The 17,790-nt window shown below is 41.0% G+C and overlaps 1 protein-coding gene across 1 annotated transcript; it reads right to left on the reverse strand.

The window, feature by feature from the left end:
* Positions 1-848: 848 nt before the first annotated feature.
* Positions 849-9,470, reverse strand: LOC137286220 (xaa-Arg dipeptidase-like). Its single transcript, XM_067817943.1, has 6 exons — positions 8,778-9,470; positions 5,171-5,319; positions 3,877-4,019; positions 3,277-3,431; positions 2,668-2,914; positions 849-2,035 (listed from the first exon to the last, which is right to left on the reverse strand). The coding sequence occupies exons 1-6, from the start codon at positions 9,138-9,140 to the stop codon at positions 1,902-1,904; spliced, it is 1,191 nt and encodes a 396-aa protein (XP_067674044.1). The 5' UTR covers positions 9,141-9,470; the 3' UTR covers positions 849-1,901.
* Between the last annotated feature and the right edge of the window lie 8,320 nt (positions 9,471-17,790).

A 17,790-nucleotide genomic window follows, 5' to 3' on the forward strand; every position in this document is an offset into this window, starting at 1 on the left:
ATTGTTTCATTATCTGCTTTATATAGGTACTGCGTCGTTTTCTTTCAATGTATATGTGTTCAGATTCTGCTTATGAACGCGTTTTTTCAAACATCCTTCGTATCTTGTCACTTAGAATGACCGCGAGTTTGGCCACGCCCTTTCGGGTCACCTACGGCTGTCAACTTTGTGAATGTTGGAAGGTTTATCAAACAAAATCAAAGTAAAATCGCTAAATCTGGTAATTTCTGTGCAGAGACAATAACATTTACCTATTAACACCGTGTAATTAATTCCAGATAAAATAGTCAATGTCAAAAGGATGGCACATTCTCTTCGGCATCACGATACATGTGGAGTTGTTTGTTTACCGCCGTTGCCATGATCGTTCCTGTTCGTCCAATCGATGATGTAACATTGAGATTGGTTTTGTTTATAATTATTTGAGCCGAAAGTTACTAATTTTTAGAAAATGGGAAACTTATGGACTTTCTCTCCGTCAAGGAACAACAAATATTGATTAAACTATCAAAACATATTTCATTATGAAGAAAATATTAGACTGGGTACCACACGACGGTGGTGCGCTGGAAGTCAACAATGGCCGTTATTTTCGACTGCGTGCCGAGAAATTCGGCGATCTCATTTTTAATTCGCGGGCGTTTCGTTTTAAGGTATATAAACGTATTGAACATTATATATTTAAAAGGTGAGAATTAATACATTCCATACATAAACCATATGACACGTAAATCCGACTCGTTGAATCATTATTGCAAGTTTTGTTTGGAGATGTCATTATCCTGCACTGCTGTCGAATGGGTTCGACGGCAGCATTGAGAGGATTAAGCAACAACAAACAAACGTAATATACGTGACATGACTTTTAATTGCTGATGTAGTACGATATCTCCCCGCCCCTTGCTTAACATGAATGACATTGTGATGAAGCAATGCATTATAGTACAGTAAGTCTCGTATTATGTTGAGACTGTTTCTTGGAGCCGGTCACAAAAACGTGTGTCTCTATTAACCAGTGAAAGGATATCACTCCCATTAATTTTATCCCTGCCAATCGCGTATATAATACACAAATTATTCAAAATTACTGTAATTTGTAATTTACATAAATTTACAAAATTATGATGTTAGAAAACATCTAACTGTGCGTACTAAATACAACTAAAGTTATATCTGTACTCCTTGAAGTAAATTGTCAGACACTAAAGTTTCTGATCGACCTGCGTACATACTGAAACATGCAATGTGAATATTGTTTCTTGGTGTTACCAGGCTTGAAACATGTTTCAAACAGGCATATGTTCCAACATCTACAACACTGTTGGGTAATACTAGAATATTCGTTGAGTAAAGTTTCCAATATCGTTGTTACATACTCTTCAAAATTGTAAACCTGAAATTTTCATGTCATACTCCAGTCTCCTAACAAGGGGATAACTGAACAAACAGCTTTGCTTTGAAGGAAATCCATGGGGTGATGCATTCTCAAAATACCCAAGGCATTATTATTGTATCAGTATTGATTCAATCCCATATATCTCCCAATTTCGACAATCGTACATTGAAAGTATAGTTCCCCTGCGTTTGTTTAAGAGTATATAATACAGTCATAATTTACTGGCACGCTCGGCCCTATCTAGCGGTCCTATCTAGCTGAGACACTAAAGAGGTGATAATAAACCTTGCCATTTCAGCGGGACAGTTAAGTAGGACACTGACTATAAAAAATTGTTCAGTTCTCTTAACTTGGCGCTCTTAACCGGAATATCAGACGTGACAGGCAATAATAACTTTTGCTATCAAGTAATATAAATTGTGCATTGTAAAATAGATACAGTATATGATTGAGCGTGTATCAGTATTCACAAAACCAATACATGAATTATGAAATGAATGCATCATCATGATAACTGGAGATCCTTTTGAAAATCACGTTTAACGCTCTGTAACAACGATGGCTGTAGGAGTAGGTCTACGCCCGTCATGGCCAACGCCTTGCTAACTTTCAGTGTGTAGGGCTGGGCGTCGGACGAACCTGAAATACAAAACGTCAAGCAGTGTTAGCATTAAATCGGTTTCGATTAGTAATTCTAATTGTTATATTATCCTAGTTTTCTCTGTGAATTCTTCGTTTGGGCTTTACGGACAAAACCAGTGTCATCCAGCGCTAAGACTAATATTTACACTCTGATATGAACATATTTTACAAGATAAACGGTTTCTAAATTATGTTCATAAAATAAGACACCACATAGCCCAGGGACTATCTTTCACAAAAACTGTGGTAATCTAGTCTTGCCACACGTGGTAGACTTGCACGACATCCATTGCGAGTATTTGCTTAAGATTCTGTACGACAGACACCACAGCCTTGGAGAATCCTTAAATATTGTGATTTTTGACATCGGTGACATCCTCCGTTTGTGTTACCACACATTTGCCTTTCACCCGACAATGGCATTATATAAAATCTCTCTCCTAAACGAGAGGGAACAAGCGGCAAAAATCATTTCCTTCTACAAATACAAGAACAACTGAAGTCATAATGTGATACATTAATTAATTAAGGCCAACAATTCTAAAAGCAACTAAATTATAAGGAGATATTTTCTCCGACCGTTGCTCGGTCTGGGATAGCCGATAATGTGGGGATACTAATACCCATACCTGCTGCTTCGGTAAATTCTGTAGTGTGGTTGATGCAGTTTTCCTTCCCGACAAAGAACATTGGGTGTATGCTCGGCACGACGTGAGAGACGTTACCCATGTCAGTTGAACCAACATACTTCCCTGCCACACGCTCACTGGGCGAGAACTCTAGACCAAGTGACTCGGCGTGGTCCCTGTAGGATGTCGCCAGGGTGTTGTTGGTGATGAGACTTTCGTATGCTTTTGGATGAAAATAATAGTCTGCCTGTAACATAGGAAAAGCAGGTTTATATATTATATTTCGATATCTACTGGCGTTCGTGTAAGTTTTACTGAATAACAGCTGATAACGGTTGAGTATACCTTCATGGCATTTACAGGTGTTCGCAAGAGAATTTACATGTTACAACATAGCTGGGGCATCCCGTTGCAGCCTATAAGAGTGTGTACAACGTACACAGTGAGTAAACCGTGTATTCACTGTTACAAAACAGTGTAGTTGAGGCTTCACCTTACTCTGTTTTAAAGTGTAGTTATGGCATTGCCCTGTGGCCTGTAAGAACACTTACAAGGTACAAGATAAGCTCTGTTGCATTCACCGTTATATTATACTAGTGGACGCGTCACCTTGCAGCCTGTAGCTGTAGCAGCAGCCTCCACGCACGCTGAGAACTTCTTGACGAGCTCAGCCACTTCACTGTCAGTGGGTGCTCTGCAGTTAAACTCCATCTCCGTCAACTCGGGGATTATGTTTGGCTTTACTCCACCGTTGTGTATCACACCTACGTTTCAAACCAGAAGCATTCGTGATTTTGTCGAAACATCACGTACTACTCATTTAATATCTACGTTTACATTCGTAACATATATAAAATCTGGCACAATATTCTTTTGCCAGGACATTTATTCCAACATTGCTTTAAAGAGAACAATCGTTTTCAGAGTCTCATGGATATTCCTACCGTTGTCCACGGACCTTTACATTCAAAGCAAGAAAACACATCATGTAAATTATGAAGGGTTCAAACATGTACGCGTATGACATTTTGATATTCCCGAAGAAAAAAATCATGTAATCTTTCAGCGAGACAAATAGAAATACATTTGGAAATGCACAAAACAATCTATAACCCCTTCTTTACCACTGTTCCACCGAGCCATCATCTCTGTCTCACTCAATAATGCACAACGGTTACATTAAATTATGGCCCACACTAAAGTACTTACCATGCACTCTCCAGTCAGGTTTCATCTGTTGTCTGAGACAGGAGATGTTCTGGTAGCACAAGACGGCAGCGTCAAGGGCGTTGATGCCGTCCCAAGGAAACCCCGCAGCGTGAGAAGCCTTACCGTGGAACTTGATGAAGCACCTTGGTTTATCACAAAACGTACGCATAATCAAGAAACAGCCACGAGGTTAGAAAAAGTGAGAAAAATCGTAATTGCACTGACTCCATTATCATTTCAGGCACATCTGTGTATTGTTGCCGTCATAATGACGGCAATGTTGACCTTACTCGAATCTTACTGTCACGTCAGCTTGGCATGATATCAAAAACAGAAACGCGTACGATTCACGTTATTCGACAACTGGTTTTCTAAAGTGGTTGTCATTACGCTGAATTTCTCAAAAGGGAAACTCAATAGGAATACAAAATATTCACGGGCGTAGCTACCATTGTAAAGAAGGTCGGGCTAACACAGTACTGTTGCTCAAAAGGCTGAGAAAGCCCTCAGTGCTATCTAAATAATATTATAAATTTTGCAACCGATCTGGCTTACATGAAAAAAAATGGTGTGCTTCGCGCCTGATACTGGCAGGGATAGACATGCATTTTTCCGAAGACGTTACAGGTATCATACGTAGGTCTGCTTTTGTCACAGTGACCCTATACCATAAAGAATCTTACCCTCCTATACTATTTGATGATCATGGCAAACTTAAAACATCATAATAATCATTATATTTTAATCTATTGTTTGATAAACCTGTAAACCTGAGAGCAGGATTTCCTGAATACTAAAATGCCTTCAAGTCTAACTTGTCCTGGACTCAACTGACAAACCATGTTACCATCTAAAACGGGATTTTCCCCTTAAACACACTGAATTTGAAATGGCCACCCCCATTTTACGCCGAGAGATTGACCTGGATCAACAGTTTGATGGGTGTAAAATAGGTTTTGAAAATCCTGAATTGGTCATATTTATGTCTTTTCCTTTCCATTAAACGAATCACGGTGAGTACCATGGTTCTAATTATTCTCGAACTATTTGGATCCCTGAATAGGGAATAAAAGAAATAATGTCACTCGCATCTTTGACTCGGGAAATACAATAATAGCCTGGTAAAAATCACCAGATGTCGCGTAAAACTCTGTTTACGTCATGCTAGGAGCCGTAATACCATGAACATTTTGGCTTAATACTCCTGACGAAACAATGTCATGGGAACAGATGTGAACATCCCAACTTTAATTATTAGTTCATAAAGTTAAACAGAACCAAACACGATGAATACTTTTGCCTGGCTAATGCTGGCATGTATTCCGCCGTCTCCGGTGTTGGGTGAGCCATCATTGCCACATCCACATCTTTAAAAGCTTCAGCGTTGATCAGATCGATTTTCCCTCCCATTGATTCCTCAGCCGGGGTCCCCAGTACCGTCACCTGTTGACACAAGTCAGTGAGTGAGTGAGTGTAGTTTTACGCCGCACTCAGCAATATTCCAGCTATATGGCGGCGGTCAGTATATAATCGAGTCTGGACCAGACAATCAAGTGATCAACAACATGAGCATCGATCTGCACAATTGGGAACCGATGACATGTGTCAACCAAGTCAGTGAGCCTGACCACCCGATCCCATTAGTCACCTATTACGACAAGCATAGTCGCTTTTATGGCAAGCTGAAGGTCTATTCTACACCGGGACCTTCACAGGTTGCAGACACAAGCGTCCACGCTGATGACATAAACACATCTGACAGATAGACAGACAGTTTACTTGTGATGTGAGTGAGTGAGTTTAATTTTTATGCCACACTATGCAAAATTACGATCTGCAATATGTATTTGATGGAATACTAAACACAGATTGCTGATTGTAAATACATTCATATTTTATCCTGAAAGTAAAAAAAACCTTCAAAAAAAAACACTATGAAAAGTTGGTGTTATTCAGGGACGTGTAGATCAGCGGAAAACAAAGACACAAGAAAGAAGTTTTGTGCAGCCATGCATTGCTATCTTGTCCATATTTCTTGACAATAAGAGGCATTACTGCTGTCATTACTGCTGTTTACCAGGTGGTTTTGAAGTCAGTACCTCGTATGACAACCTCTAGCTTTACCACTAGCTAAACCATATGCGCTTCCAGGTTCCAAGGCGCCACCGTGTTACACCATCTCACTCGTCAACGTCGATGTAGTCGTGTCAAGGAGGGGGCAACTTTCGGACGTTGGGCACGTATTCCTACTTCTCTGAGACGCCTCCTGATTATCTAATCGGACACTTTTCGGGCCCCAAACTGTTCTTGTGCTGTGTCCAGGGCGGTACGATGACGGCCACGTAGGTGGGTTACCCCGATCTACCGATCTTGAGCAGGTGTGGTGACTCTAGGTCTTCCTGATCATGGACAGTCATTTGTCGAATTTGTTTGACGAAATCGATACCACAGTCGAGTTTTTGTGCTGGCATGAACGCTGAGGATCCTTGCCACCTCTCTCTTTGAATCGCCAGGTTGTAATCGTCCAATTGCCTGATTTCGGTCGGCAGCGTTGAGACGTCCCAATTTCGTGTACAGTACTTGCAAAGATCGTGGGTGAAATTGTGAAATTCATTTAGGTATTTTATAGTCGCACGTGAGAAACAATCATTGTGCCTGATATCCGTGCTGCATGACATCCACGCACATCATGACAATCCTGTGCGTAAAACCTTTCAAAATCATTTTTGGTTGCGTTTGGTCAAGCATGATCTTCCAAAAAAACGATACAGAAACAATGTGCAACCCTAAAAAATGTTTGAGTTTCCGAATATGTGTACAAAACTGTATGTATTTTGTTGTTGTTTGTTTGTTTGTTTGTTTGTTTGTGTTTTGTTTTGTTTTTTTTTGTTCTTTTGGGCCAAGTATATTCAAAGAGCATACCACACCTCATAATTCCCTCTCTTTCAAAGCGTTCTGATAGTGATCGAAAACGGCCACGGAGTGCGCCACAATACATTACGCTATAAGCTGTATGCCTCTCTCGGGGTTATACGGTCTGATAGACGATTGTTTGTAACAGTGCTACTCGAGACGATAGGCGATGATATCACTGCTACAAAAGGGGATACATCAGGCCGTATTGTGTATACATCAGGCCGTATTGTGCGAGGGTGAAGTTTACAAGTAGTTTATCTTACCGCTTTTCTAAATGTACAAAATATCGTCATTTTATCTTATTTTGAAGATCGCTATGCTTGCTACCGACTATATATGTAAACAAAATGGTGTCTGCCTCTCGACTGGATTTTTTAAAGCAGTGAAACATGATCTGACAAGCTTAAAAGTGCTATACAAATGGTTATCATGCTTAGGCTTAGTTTTAAGTTGAGCTGGGCTTGACGTCAGGTCAACATCCAGCCATATAGTGACAGGATCAAGTTCGCATTCATTACCACTTAGAACCATGGTCCATGGTCCAAACGATTTTTGTTTCAAAAACATATATTTTCATTAGACTAACATTTAAATGAGTAAGTGAGTGAGCTGCGTTTTATGCCGCAGTTAACAGTGTCCTAGCTAAATGAGGGCGGTATGTAAACAATAGAGTCTGGACCAGAGAATCCAAAGATCAACATCATGAGCATCGATCTGCGCAATTGGGAACCGATGACATGAATGTGTCAACCAAGTCAGTGAGCCCGACCATCCGATCCCGTTAGTCGCCTCTTACGACAAGCATAGTCGCCTTTCATAATACGCACGGGTTGCTGAAGGCCTATTCTGCCCCGGACCTTCACGGGTGACTACCATTTAAAAACAGACACCAAACACAAAAGCAAACAATTCGTTATTCTCATAATTGTTTATGGTCAACTTCCATTAGGTAGTTTACAATCAGATTCCTCGTATAATAACGCGAGTCTTTTGCTGTCGAAAAGTCCATACAGTCAAGCAGAAAATGCTTGATGGTGTTTGGTTGATGGTGTTTGGTTGAGCATACAGAAGATACACTGTATGAAAAGTTTAAATAAAGTAGAGAATGTCGGTAAAATACATGTGAACATAGTGAACACAACAACAGCTTATCGAACGGTTTTCTAACTCCGAGCACTGCATGCGTCATATTGTGACGTCATGCGATTGCTGAAACGCGTTAAAGAGTCATTGACCAATGAAATTCAAATATTTTACCAGGGACCATATAATATAAGATATAAAATAAAGAGAAAAAGTCCATCCTTTTAATAACCTCAGAGCAGTACATAATAGAAAGAACGACACTCGGGATCACCTGCCCTGGACATGCACCTTTTACAGCTGATACCGTTAGTAATCGTGAGCTGAATATTCCAGAAGCATGTGCTTGCATATTTTCACTAACGCGCTGCTTAGGTGTTACTAAACTTTGAACCCTTTACGAGCAAACCTGGAAATGTTCAACCCAAAGTATGAACACCTTTGGACAGGGACAGTACTGAAAGGTTAAATTATTCCTATCAAAAGACAAATTAATGGTACGGGTTCGTTATGGAGTATCTGTATATACAAAATTTATGTCGGACTGAAAAACGGTCAGTAATTAGGTTAGTCCTATACATCTTGACAACGATGTGTAGTGATATAAGATTAGCTGTAGGGAAAGTTATCTGCGGGCAGTGAATTCCTAGCATGTGTGTTCAACTCTTGTGTGTCATTCTTTCGAGTCACCCGTGGAGGTCCGGGTTAGAATTGATCTGGACGTAACAGGAGACATGATCGGATTTTCAGGTGCGCTGACTTGATTGACCCATGTCGCATCCCAGTTGCGAAGATCGTTGCTTATGCTTTTGATCACAGGATTGTCTGGTTCAGACTCGATACAGACCGCCGCCATATAGCCGACATATGAAACAATAACCCAACCAACCGACCGATCATACCTTTCCAATTGGTTTTCCCGCCGCTTGAATGGCTGCCTTTATCCCAAGCCCCGCTGCCACGCCCACTTCAGCTATGAGGTTATGGCCACACGCATGACCGATGCCCGGGAGGGCGTCATACTCACAAATGACAGCCACATTGGGGCCTGGGCCGCTCTCTCCGAAAACTGCCCGGAACGCTGTCGGGAGTTTATACCTCCGCTGGACGTCAAACCCGCATTTCTCGAGATAACCCGTGATGTAGTCATGTGCGAAGGTTTCTTCAAAAGCAAGCTCAGGGTGTTTCCAGATTTCTTGACTGAGAGTATTCAGATCTCTAGCATTGGCGTCTATCTCCCGACAGGCGACTTCTTTCAAGGACATGATGACGCGAGTGTTGTTGATACAGCTACGTGTACTAATACTGATCAGCTACAAGTCGCGCAAAGTAACCCGGGACCGTTGTGCACACGGCACTTTAACCACCGCCCATTGACCTGACATGCTGAGTGTTAGTCTGTCGCACAGTGACCCACGTTATTTACCATACTGCCTAGCCCTCTCTGCAGTTCAAAAGCCCCACATATAAAGGCGACATTTCTGAATCTCTGCTCTCCCTGGGGCTCGTTTTCAATTTATAATAGGTTCCTTACAATCAAAATTATATGATCTATTCAGAGACTAAGCATTAGTCTAGCTGACAGCCTAGCGACTGATAATCACGCGGGACTGATGACGGAAGATGCAATGTCGTTCCCTTGCACGTGGTGTTGACGAACAAGGACGCATTTATAAAACTAGGGCGAGGACGGGTAACCCGGATATCCTGGACGGATGGGTATAGGTTTGGAGCCAGACTTCCGTTTTGACCATGTGCCTAATTGCCTAAACGATGTAGTATGTTATTTTTCAGGATTAAACACGGGTTGTATTGTCTTTAGAGATTTAGACATAATTTAAATTAATTTAATTTGAATATAATACACGGTTAAGACAATAAAACACTTGCCTCCGAGCTGAATGATATATTGTCATTTCTTGAAAATTCGATGTCAGGAATTATCGTAACGGGTATCCGGGTGTGGGTAATAATGGGTGGGTTTCCCACGTGGAAAATTTGAACCCGTCAAATTATACAATCGGAATTTGTATGAGAACATGAAACTACAACTTCACTGTAGCCACTTCAGATTTGAAGCAGTCTGTGGTGTACTGGACCATGCAGGTGTAGCTCACTGCCTAAATTGGGACAACTGGTGTGACCAGATACGATCAACTAGGTCTCGTCTGTCGATTAAGCACTGAGGAGGTATGTAAAAGAGGTTAGAAAAAGAAGGATGTCTTATTTAGATAACTAATTTCTGGAGTAGTTGAAAGAGGGAAGTTCATCTCACATACTAGAAAAGAAGGATCTTTTATTAGATGACTAATTTGCGGAGTAGATGAAAGACATCATTTCTTTCTGCTTGTGGCAGTGCGCTGGCTGGAGCTATGGAACATAAGGAATACTTTGCAAATGCATTGTGAATAAAACACTCGTCACCAACACGTGTGGCAGTGTGCTGGCAGGTGGAACATTAGGAATAATTTGCAAATGCATTGTGAATAAAACACTCGTCACTAACACGTGTGGCAGTGTGCTGGCAGGTGGAACATTAGGAATAATTTGCAAATGCATTGTGAATAAAACACTCGTCACCAACACGTGTGGCAGTGTGCTGGCAGGTGGAACATTAGGAATAATTTGCAAATGCATTGTGAATAAAACACTCGTCACCAACACGTGTGGCAGTGTGCTGGCAGGTGGAACATTACGAATAATTTGCAAATGCATTGTGAATAAACAATCGTCACCAACACGTGTGGCAGTGTGCTGGCAGGCGGAACATTAGGAATACTTTGCAAATGCAATATGAAAAACGTTATCATCACCGATAAAAATCTTTGTTATTTTGTCCTCTTCTTCACTCTACATAGGAGTTGACTTTCTGATCAACACACACGAAAATTAAGCGGAAAATAATTAATTCCTTCATATTTTCCAGACTTTTTAAAAGCGGACCAAGAAAACTGCAAAATGTTTATGTCCTCTGGTTTATCGTGCGTAAAGGTTAAATAGCAAATTACAATTTCAAGTCACAGATATTGTTTGTATAGCTATTGCGGCCTGTGTAGAACTGGCCTCCTGCAATCCATGCTTGTCGCGCGGCTTGACAAACAGAATCGGGTTGTCAGATTCATTGCCTTGGATGATGCATGTCATCCCATCTCAAATGTGTAAACCGATTTCATTAGACATTCGTGTCGATAGGTTTAATAAATTATTCACCTACCGGCGTCATATAGCTGGAGGTAGTTGATAGTAGTGACTGGGTGAATATTGTTTTACGACGCTTTTGGCAATATTCCAGCAATATCACGGCGGAGACCCCAGAAATGGGCTTCACACATTGCACTCGTGTGGGGAATCAAACCCGGGTATTCAACGTGACGAGCTGGCGCTTTACCATTAGGCTATCCCATCGCCCACATATAGCTGGAACATTGTTGAATATATACGACGTTAACTCCAAACTGACGCTCAAACGTGTTCTCGTCCTCCTGAGAGGGTACGTAAGTCTCAAAACATTTCCATGTACATTTAGACTTCCCACCTTTTTAATCGTAGAATATGTGTCCTTTTAATGTATGGCTAGATATGTATAAATTGCTAACGGCGAAAGGGATAGTGTAAATCCAGCCTAAAGGGATGGTGTAAATCAAGTATGTGTAAGTCCGCATGTTTCCTAGTATGGTGATCTACCTTCAGTTGTTGGCAATGTATAACCCGTTTTTATGTTGTATTGTCCTCAATAGTTCAACTCTTTTAGATTTAATTGCTAGTTTTAAAGGGATCCTGTTGTTATATTAGTGGTTTTACTGTTATTCGTCAACAGGGTTTTAATTTCTGATTTTCTTGATCTCTGATTTCTATTCAATGTAATTCTTAATTGTTCTCGTGGCTGCAATACTGCCGATGTGACGATAAATATTAACTCACTCACTCAAACGTGTTCTCTTTATGAAGGTTGCCTCTGCTTTGAACAGCTTTCCAGGTTTATCACGCCTGTTGGGCTGATGGAGGAGGGCAGATTGGAGAGATACAGGTCCTAATTAGATGTTCACCATATTGGCGAAAACCACATACATCGGCATGGTACGGAAAACCTACAGTGAGTGAGTGAGTTTAGTTTTACGCCACACTCAGCAATATTCCTGCCATATGGCGGTGATCTGTAAGGCGGTGATCTGTAAGTAATCGAGTCTGGGCGGCACAATCCAGAGATGAACAACATGAGCAACTGGGACACGATGAGGTGTCAACCAAGTCAGCGAGTCTGACCGCCTGCCGCCGATGTCGTTAGTCGCCTCTCACAACAAGATTGGTTTACTGAAGATCAATTTGTCCACTGGTCGGAAAACCTATTAGTACACAGAGGGAAGGGAATGTTTACCGAATTTGTTTCGTTTGTTTGTTTTGGGTGTTTTTTCGTTGTTGTTGCTCTTATTCGGGGCGGTGGGGGGTGAGGAGGTGTTAGGGTGTATCAAATTTTGTTGCAGAGAAATTTTTGTATGCTCTTTGTACCATTACTGATTCGTGGTAATGTAAAGCCGTATAATTTTGTATAAAGACAAACCGTTTTATCAAGTTGATTGATTTTCAAATTCTTTCAAGCGTTGCATTCCCGTGTATAACCTACCCAAACCATAAATACATCCAAACACGGTCCTGCGATATCATACCGATAACGAAGGGTAAACGAAGGTGTGACGACAATCTTCAGAACACAACACCCCCGCTGGGATTCCGGTTTAGACCAGATTCTCAAAGGCAGGCCAACGAATAATATTATCAGATTACTTTGTCGTAATATGTATTGATTTGTCCACACTGTAAAATCTATAATACATTTGAAAACTGTATAACATTTTTTGTTGCTATTTATTAGGTTCACACCGAAATCCGTTAGGAACACTTTCCTTATTAATTTGTTGTTTCAACTTGGAATTCGACGTAGCACATGTAGCAATGCAGACTGTATGGTCAAGCATCGACGGTCGACCACAAAGAAACTAGAGAAAACGACAAAACTTTATCCTGAAGTAATTTTGTTTAGAAGCGTGATATGAGAAAAGAAACATTTTGTATGATGGGGATTTTAAGAGCTCTTGCATTCTGTCGTGAATTCAAAGAAGCGCTTGTACAATACCTCAGTGACCATGTACGTTGATCATATGATGCCTCGAACAACTACAGAGGTCACAGTCGATGACACCACCCTTTGCCTGAAAATATAATATGACTTAGTAATGCTTTGAACAGATGTATTTGTGGACATCAATCAGTGTTGATATTTGATTATTATTTGTCTTTTTATTTCTGTTTGTTCCAAGACCCCTGAAGATCCGTGGTAGAATAGGTCTTCAACAACACAAAAAGCGACTGTCCTGGTCCGACTGGATTTTAACTGGCCACGGACTAGAGTGCCCGTGCCTAGTTCGCACACTGCCCGCACCCATCACAAGACCACCGGCCACACTAACGCTTTAGTGTCTGAATATGTATAATTTTGACTATGAACCAAATGCACCTATTACGTTGATGCTCCATGGAGAGCAGAGGTGAAATCTAGACTTGCTTATAGAGGGGCTTTACCACTACTGTTTGGGCTAAACTGAATGGAAAATAATATGGTTCAGGGACTGTGAGACTATAACGAACCACACAACTGACGAGCCTAACCCCTGACCTCGTTACATCCTCCACGAGGTGCTTGCCAAAGGAAGAGCCGGCATACAGTACTGACACATAGTGATATATCTTGATATACTGCATACTGCATGTGATATGCTATGTGTGAATCTGGAAAATGTATGTTGTAACTCGTGAATGTGTGTTCTGTAGTATTCGACTGAATAAATATATCGTGTTAAGTGTATGTTAAGACGACATGATTAGTCGTCTTTACCGAAAGAGACTGATCAAACGTGGAGTGTGTGTGATCCATGCCATTGAGAGAAGAAGAAATATGTGTGTGTGGGAGTGCGTGCGTGAACATGTGTGTACCCTGGAAATGTATACGCGAGACATTAGTAAGAGAAGATTTGTTTTTTCGTCAACAAACAACACCACTCATTCCTGTTAGCTGTTTAGAGTGATCGGACTCACGACATGCTGGAAGGGATCAGGATAATCGGTTCAGAGCACACATCGTGACACTAAATGTAATCTGCTTATGTGGGTCACATTCAATAACACCGGTACCTATCATCAGACTAACCGATCTTACTTCCACGACAAAGATTAGGAACGATTCACGTGTAGTACAATGTACGCTGATATGAAAAGGAAATCGATTCTTAAAATATTCTTAAATCGCACTTTTACGTGTAATTTTCATTGCGATACCTACAGCGTCAGTACACAGCGTTAGAAGTGTTAGCAGCAGCAGCAACAGTAGTAGTAGTAGTAGTAGTAGTAGTAGTAGTAGTAGTAGTAGTAGTAGTAGTAGTAGTGCTGTAAGTAGTACAAGCTATGAGAGTAGTACTCTTCATGAGTGGTTTCGTAAAACACGGGTCAACGTAGATCTCGTCTGCAGGGAAACAAACACTGAATACTTCAGACTTGGTCTGTCCTGGTAGTGTCCTACCGAACCGGACCGAATCGAATCAAACCGAACCCTACCCTACCCTACCCTACCCTACCCTACCCTACCCTACCCTACCCTACCCTACCCTACCCTACCGAACTGAACTGAACTTTATTGCACTTAGGCCGTAGAGGTACAAGTTTACATCCTCATGTGCAGCGTAAATACATGTATGAAACATGAAATGCTCATAAGTACATTTCAAGAATAAACCGCTGGGAGACAAACATGCCGTACTGAATACATAATTTGTACTGTAATGCAACATGGAGTACAATGGGTACAAGGGACCTGGTCTGTCTTGGCATTCGCAGGGAGACACACATGGGGTACTGGGGACTTGGTCTGCCCTAGCATTACTGCAGGGAGACACAACTGGGGTACCGGGGACTTGGTTTGCCTTAGAATTACAGCAGGGAGACACAACTGGGGTACCGGAGACTCGGTCTGTCCTGGTATTAATGCAAGGAGACACACAAGAGGTACGTGTAACCAACTCTGTCCCTGAAACCCTGCACTTAAACCAGAGATGTATTTGTGCATTGAATACTGGCACCCAAAAAGTTTTATTTCTGCATGAAGGTTGTTCACTTAAATGTACATACGTAAGAGATGGAATATTAGTGACGGACCATGTGATGAAAAGAAGATGGGGCACTTGATGGGATTCTTTCAACAAGAACCTGGTGTTCAAATAGGTTTACGTAAATAACTTTCAAATAAGTGACATCCGATTTCCAAGGCAAAGCATGTAGATTACAAAATCCACAAATCTATCCGTCTCTCTATTTGCGTATGAGGCTAAATAAATATTGTTATCCCACTGAGATCCCGACTTGCAGTTATAAATCCGCCTCAGATACGATATATACACTGACTCGGATAGGACCACTACTTGCTAATTGCTGCCTTTGCGTAGGGTAACGACAACTAGTAGACTGTTGCCTAACTCCTTTTTGGCATGGCATGGCCAAGTATCAACACCGACCTTCCCCTGCAGGAAGCAAACGGCACCTGCGTCAGACAATGAAAATTGTCGCCTTTACAGTCCTCGGTGCCAAGGTACATTTCCATTAATAGAAAGATGCAGTTAGTAATCGATCAGTCCTAATAGCTAAGCTATTTTATACTGACGCAATCATGTGTACATGCATAGATGGGATCTTTTACAAAAACATTGATTACAAACACTGGATTTATTAGATATGTTTCATGAGCAGTTAGTCGTAACAGTGCAGGTTCTCACAGTTGACAGCACACAAGCATGCGGGTGATTCTACATCCTCACAGCGATTATAATCGATTCTGCCCAATATTCTGCACCATACATGCACATGTGGGGAGTATAATCAGTGACTATTCACAGCGGAATCTAGGAAGAGGACAATAGATGGCGTATGTCCACATATACTACATCACAATCTCCTTCACACCTCCTTCAGCCGATGAAACAAAAAGCGGACGAAATTAGGAACTCACTTTTACTCTGTGAAGGCATTTTGCTAAAGATTATGACCGAACGAGTGCCATATTTCTGTTCTTCATGTAAATGCGACTCATGCATCATGTAACGCGTGCCAGCACAATTACCATATATATTTTACACAGATAATGGATCGATTCTAAATGGACCGTTGTCGCGGCTGAGGCAAACGAGAAGATAACAGATTGTTGTAAATTTCGATTCATTGACTAGCCCACTTGTTTCACTTTGTTTGCCGTCTCTTGAGCTATTGTAATGTAAGTGAGGTCTTTCTTCACAGTACACACGGGCTGGTGTCTGTCGATATGTTCTCTTGTGACGCCAGGCTTTTGTCACGCTCTGCTGATAACATTAAACTTTCATCGTGCAGTACCTAACTTCTACTAGCATCCTGTTTATTCCCAGACTGCATTAAACTCATATTAAATCAATATAGACCCACGACAACCAAACACACAGGAATCGATTATATTCTGTCAGTATATCCAGTGTGTTTTGCCCTCGCTGCTGGAACCATGGCAGTCGTATTAACTTCCTAAATAAATCTGAGGTATTACGATGTGAATGTAATGATTTAATAATGTAATAATTCCTCTTCAGCCAGGAAACCCCAACTTGCGGGATGTAGCTCTTTACATTTTACGTATGACCGAGTGAGTGTAGATTTACGCTGCTTAAAACAATATTCCAGCAATATCATGACGGACGAGACCAGAAATGGACTTCACGAATTGTAAGCATGTTGGGAATCGAACCCGGGTCTTAAACGTGACGAGCGGACGCTTTAACCACCAGGCTATCCCTCCGCCCCTTTACATATGCGTGAGTGAGTTTGGTTTTATCCCCTTTGAGCAATATGCCAGCCACACCAAGTCTGGGCATACCAGAAATGGACTTTTTCCGACGTTGGGAAGCGAACCCGAGTCTCTCTTTTACGCGTGGAACGTTGGTAGTACTCTTCTCCGTGAATACTTTAAAGTAAAAAAGGATTACTTAGTTTAGCTATTATATAGTCACATACACTTACATGTATATAATCAATCATTGATAAATAATATTTTGCGAGTCTCAGTAAATAAATTTTAACACCTCTTGCTGGAACAAATATGGGGTTTGCTGTCCTACATCTCATTTCAAAGTCATAAACATGTCCGTATATTACCATTTCTAGACCCGACCGAATGTAATGAAAATTCTGACATAATCGAACATGAACATTAAAGTCAGCATAGATTATATTGATTGAGGAAATTATACACGCATAACCATAAAACAGCACCAGGCTGTTTAACATACCTAATAAAGTTATTCTTTTGAAATATAGTACACTGAAATGTAACGTATGTTTTGTTCATGCATGCGCGTTCGATAGAAAACAATAGATTGTGTGAATTCCTCTCTGTGACAGATCAACAAAAGCTTTACTATCCAACACATGACATTTATAAAATAGTTCGTGCTGAAATGAATCAATCGTAATGACCAGTTTCTAAATTTTTCCACATCAAAAGTTTTGTGCAGATAAGAAAATGCGTTATGTCATACATTCGCAATGATTTGCAACCACACAAAAACACCACGGTTCCGCTCAATGGGGTTGTCATGGCTGCACTCATGTTGTGGGTGGCAGACGACAAGTCACTCAGCAGATGACATTGCTAAGGGCAGACGACATCCATTCAAAAGCAACATGGCGTGAAATATCGATCACATTTGTTTGGAACTTTCTTGGATGTTGCTTTTTGTTGTCAAGGTAGCATTTAGGTGATTATATACATCCCAAATTAATTATTGAGTACATTTCATGGTGCATTCCCCTTTATGTACAATGAACATCTTCTTCAAGGACAGACAAGGCATT

This window comes from Haliotis asinina, chromosome 6 (assembly GCF_037392515.1).
Source record: "Haliotis asinina isolate JCU_RB_2024 chromosome 6, JCU_Hal_asi_v2, whole genome shotgun sequence".
In the NCBI taxonomy this organism is placed as follows: Eukaryota; Metazoa; Mollusca; class Gastropoda; order Lepetellida; family Haliotidae; genus Haliotis; species Haliotis asinina.

Excerpts from the sequence above, each read along its gene's own strand:
- LOC137286220 (XM_067817943.1), bottom strand. The coding sequence starts at position 9,140 with ATGTCCTTGAAAGAAGTCGCCTGTCGGGAGATAGACGCCAATGCTAGA. Across the intron at positions 5,320-8,777 it reads CGGGAAAACCAATTGGAAAG|GTGACGGTACTGGGGACCCC; the intron begins GTATGATCGGTC and ends TTGTGTCAACAG. Across the intron at positions 2,036-2,667 it reads AGAATTTACCGAAGCAGCAG|GTTCGTCCGACGCCCAGCCC; the intron begins GTATGGGTATTA and ends TTTGTATTTCAG.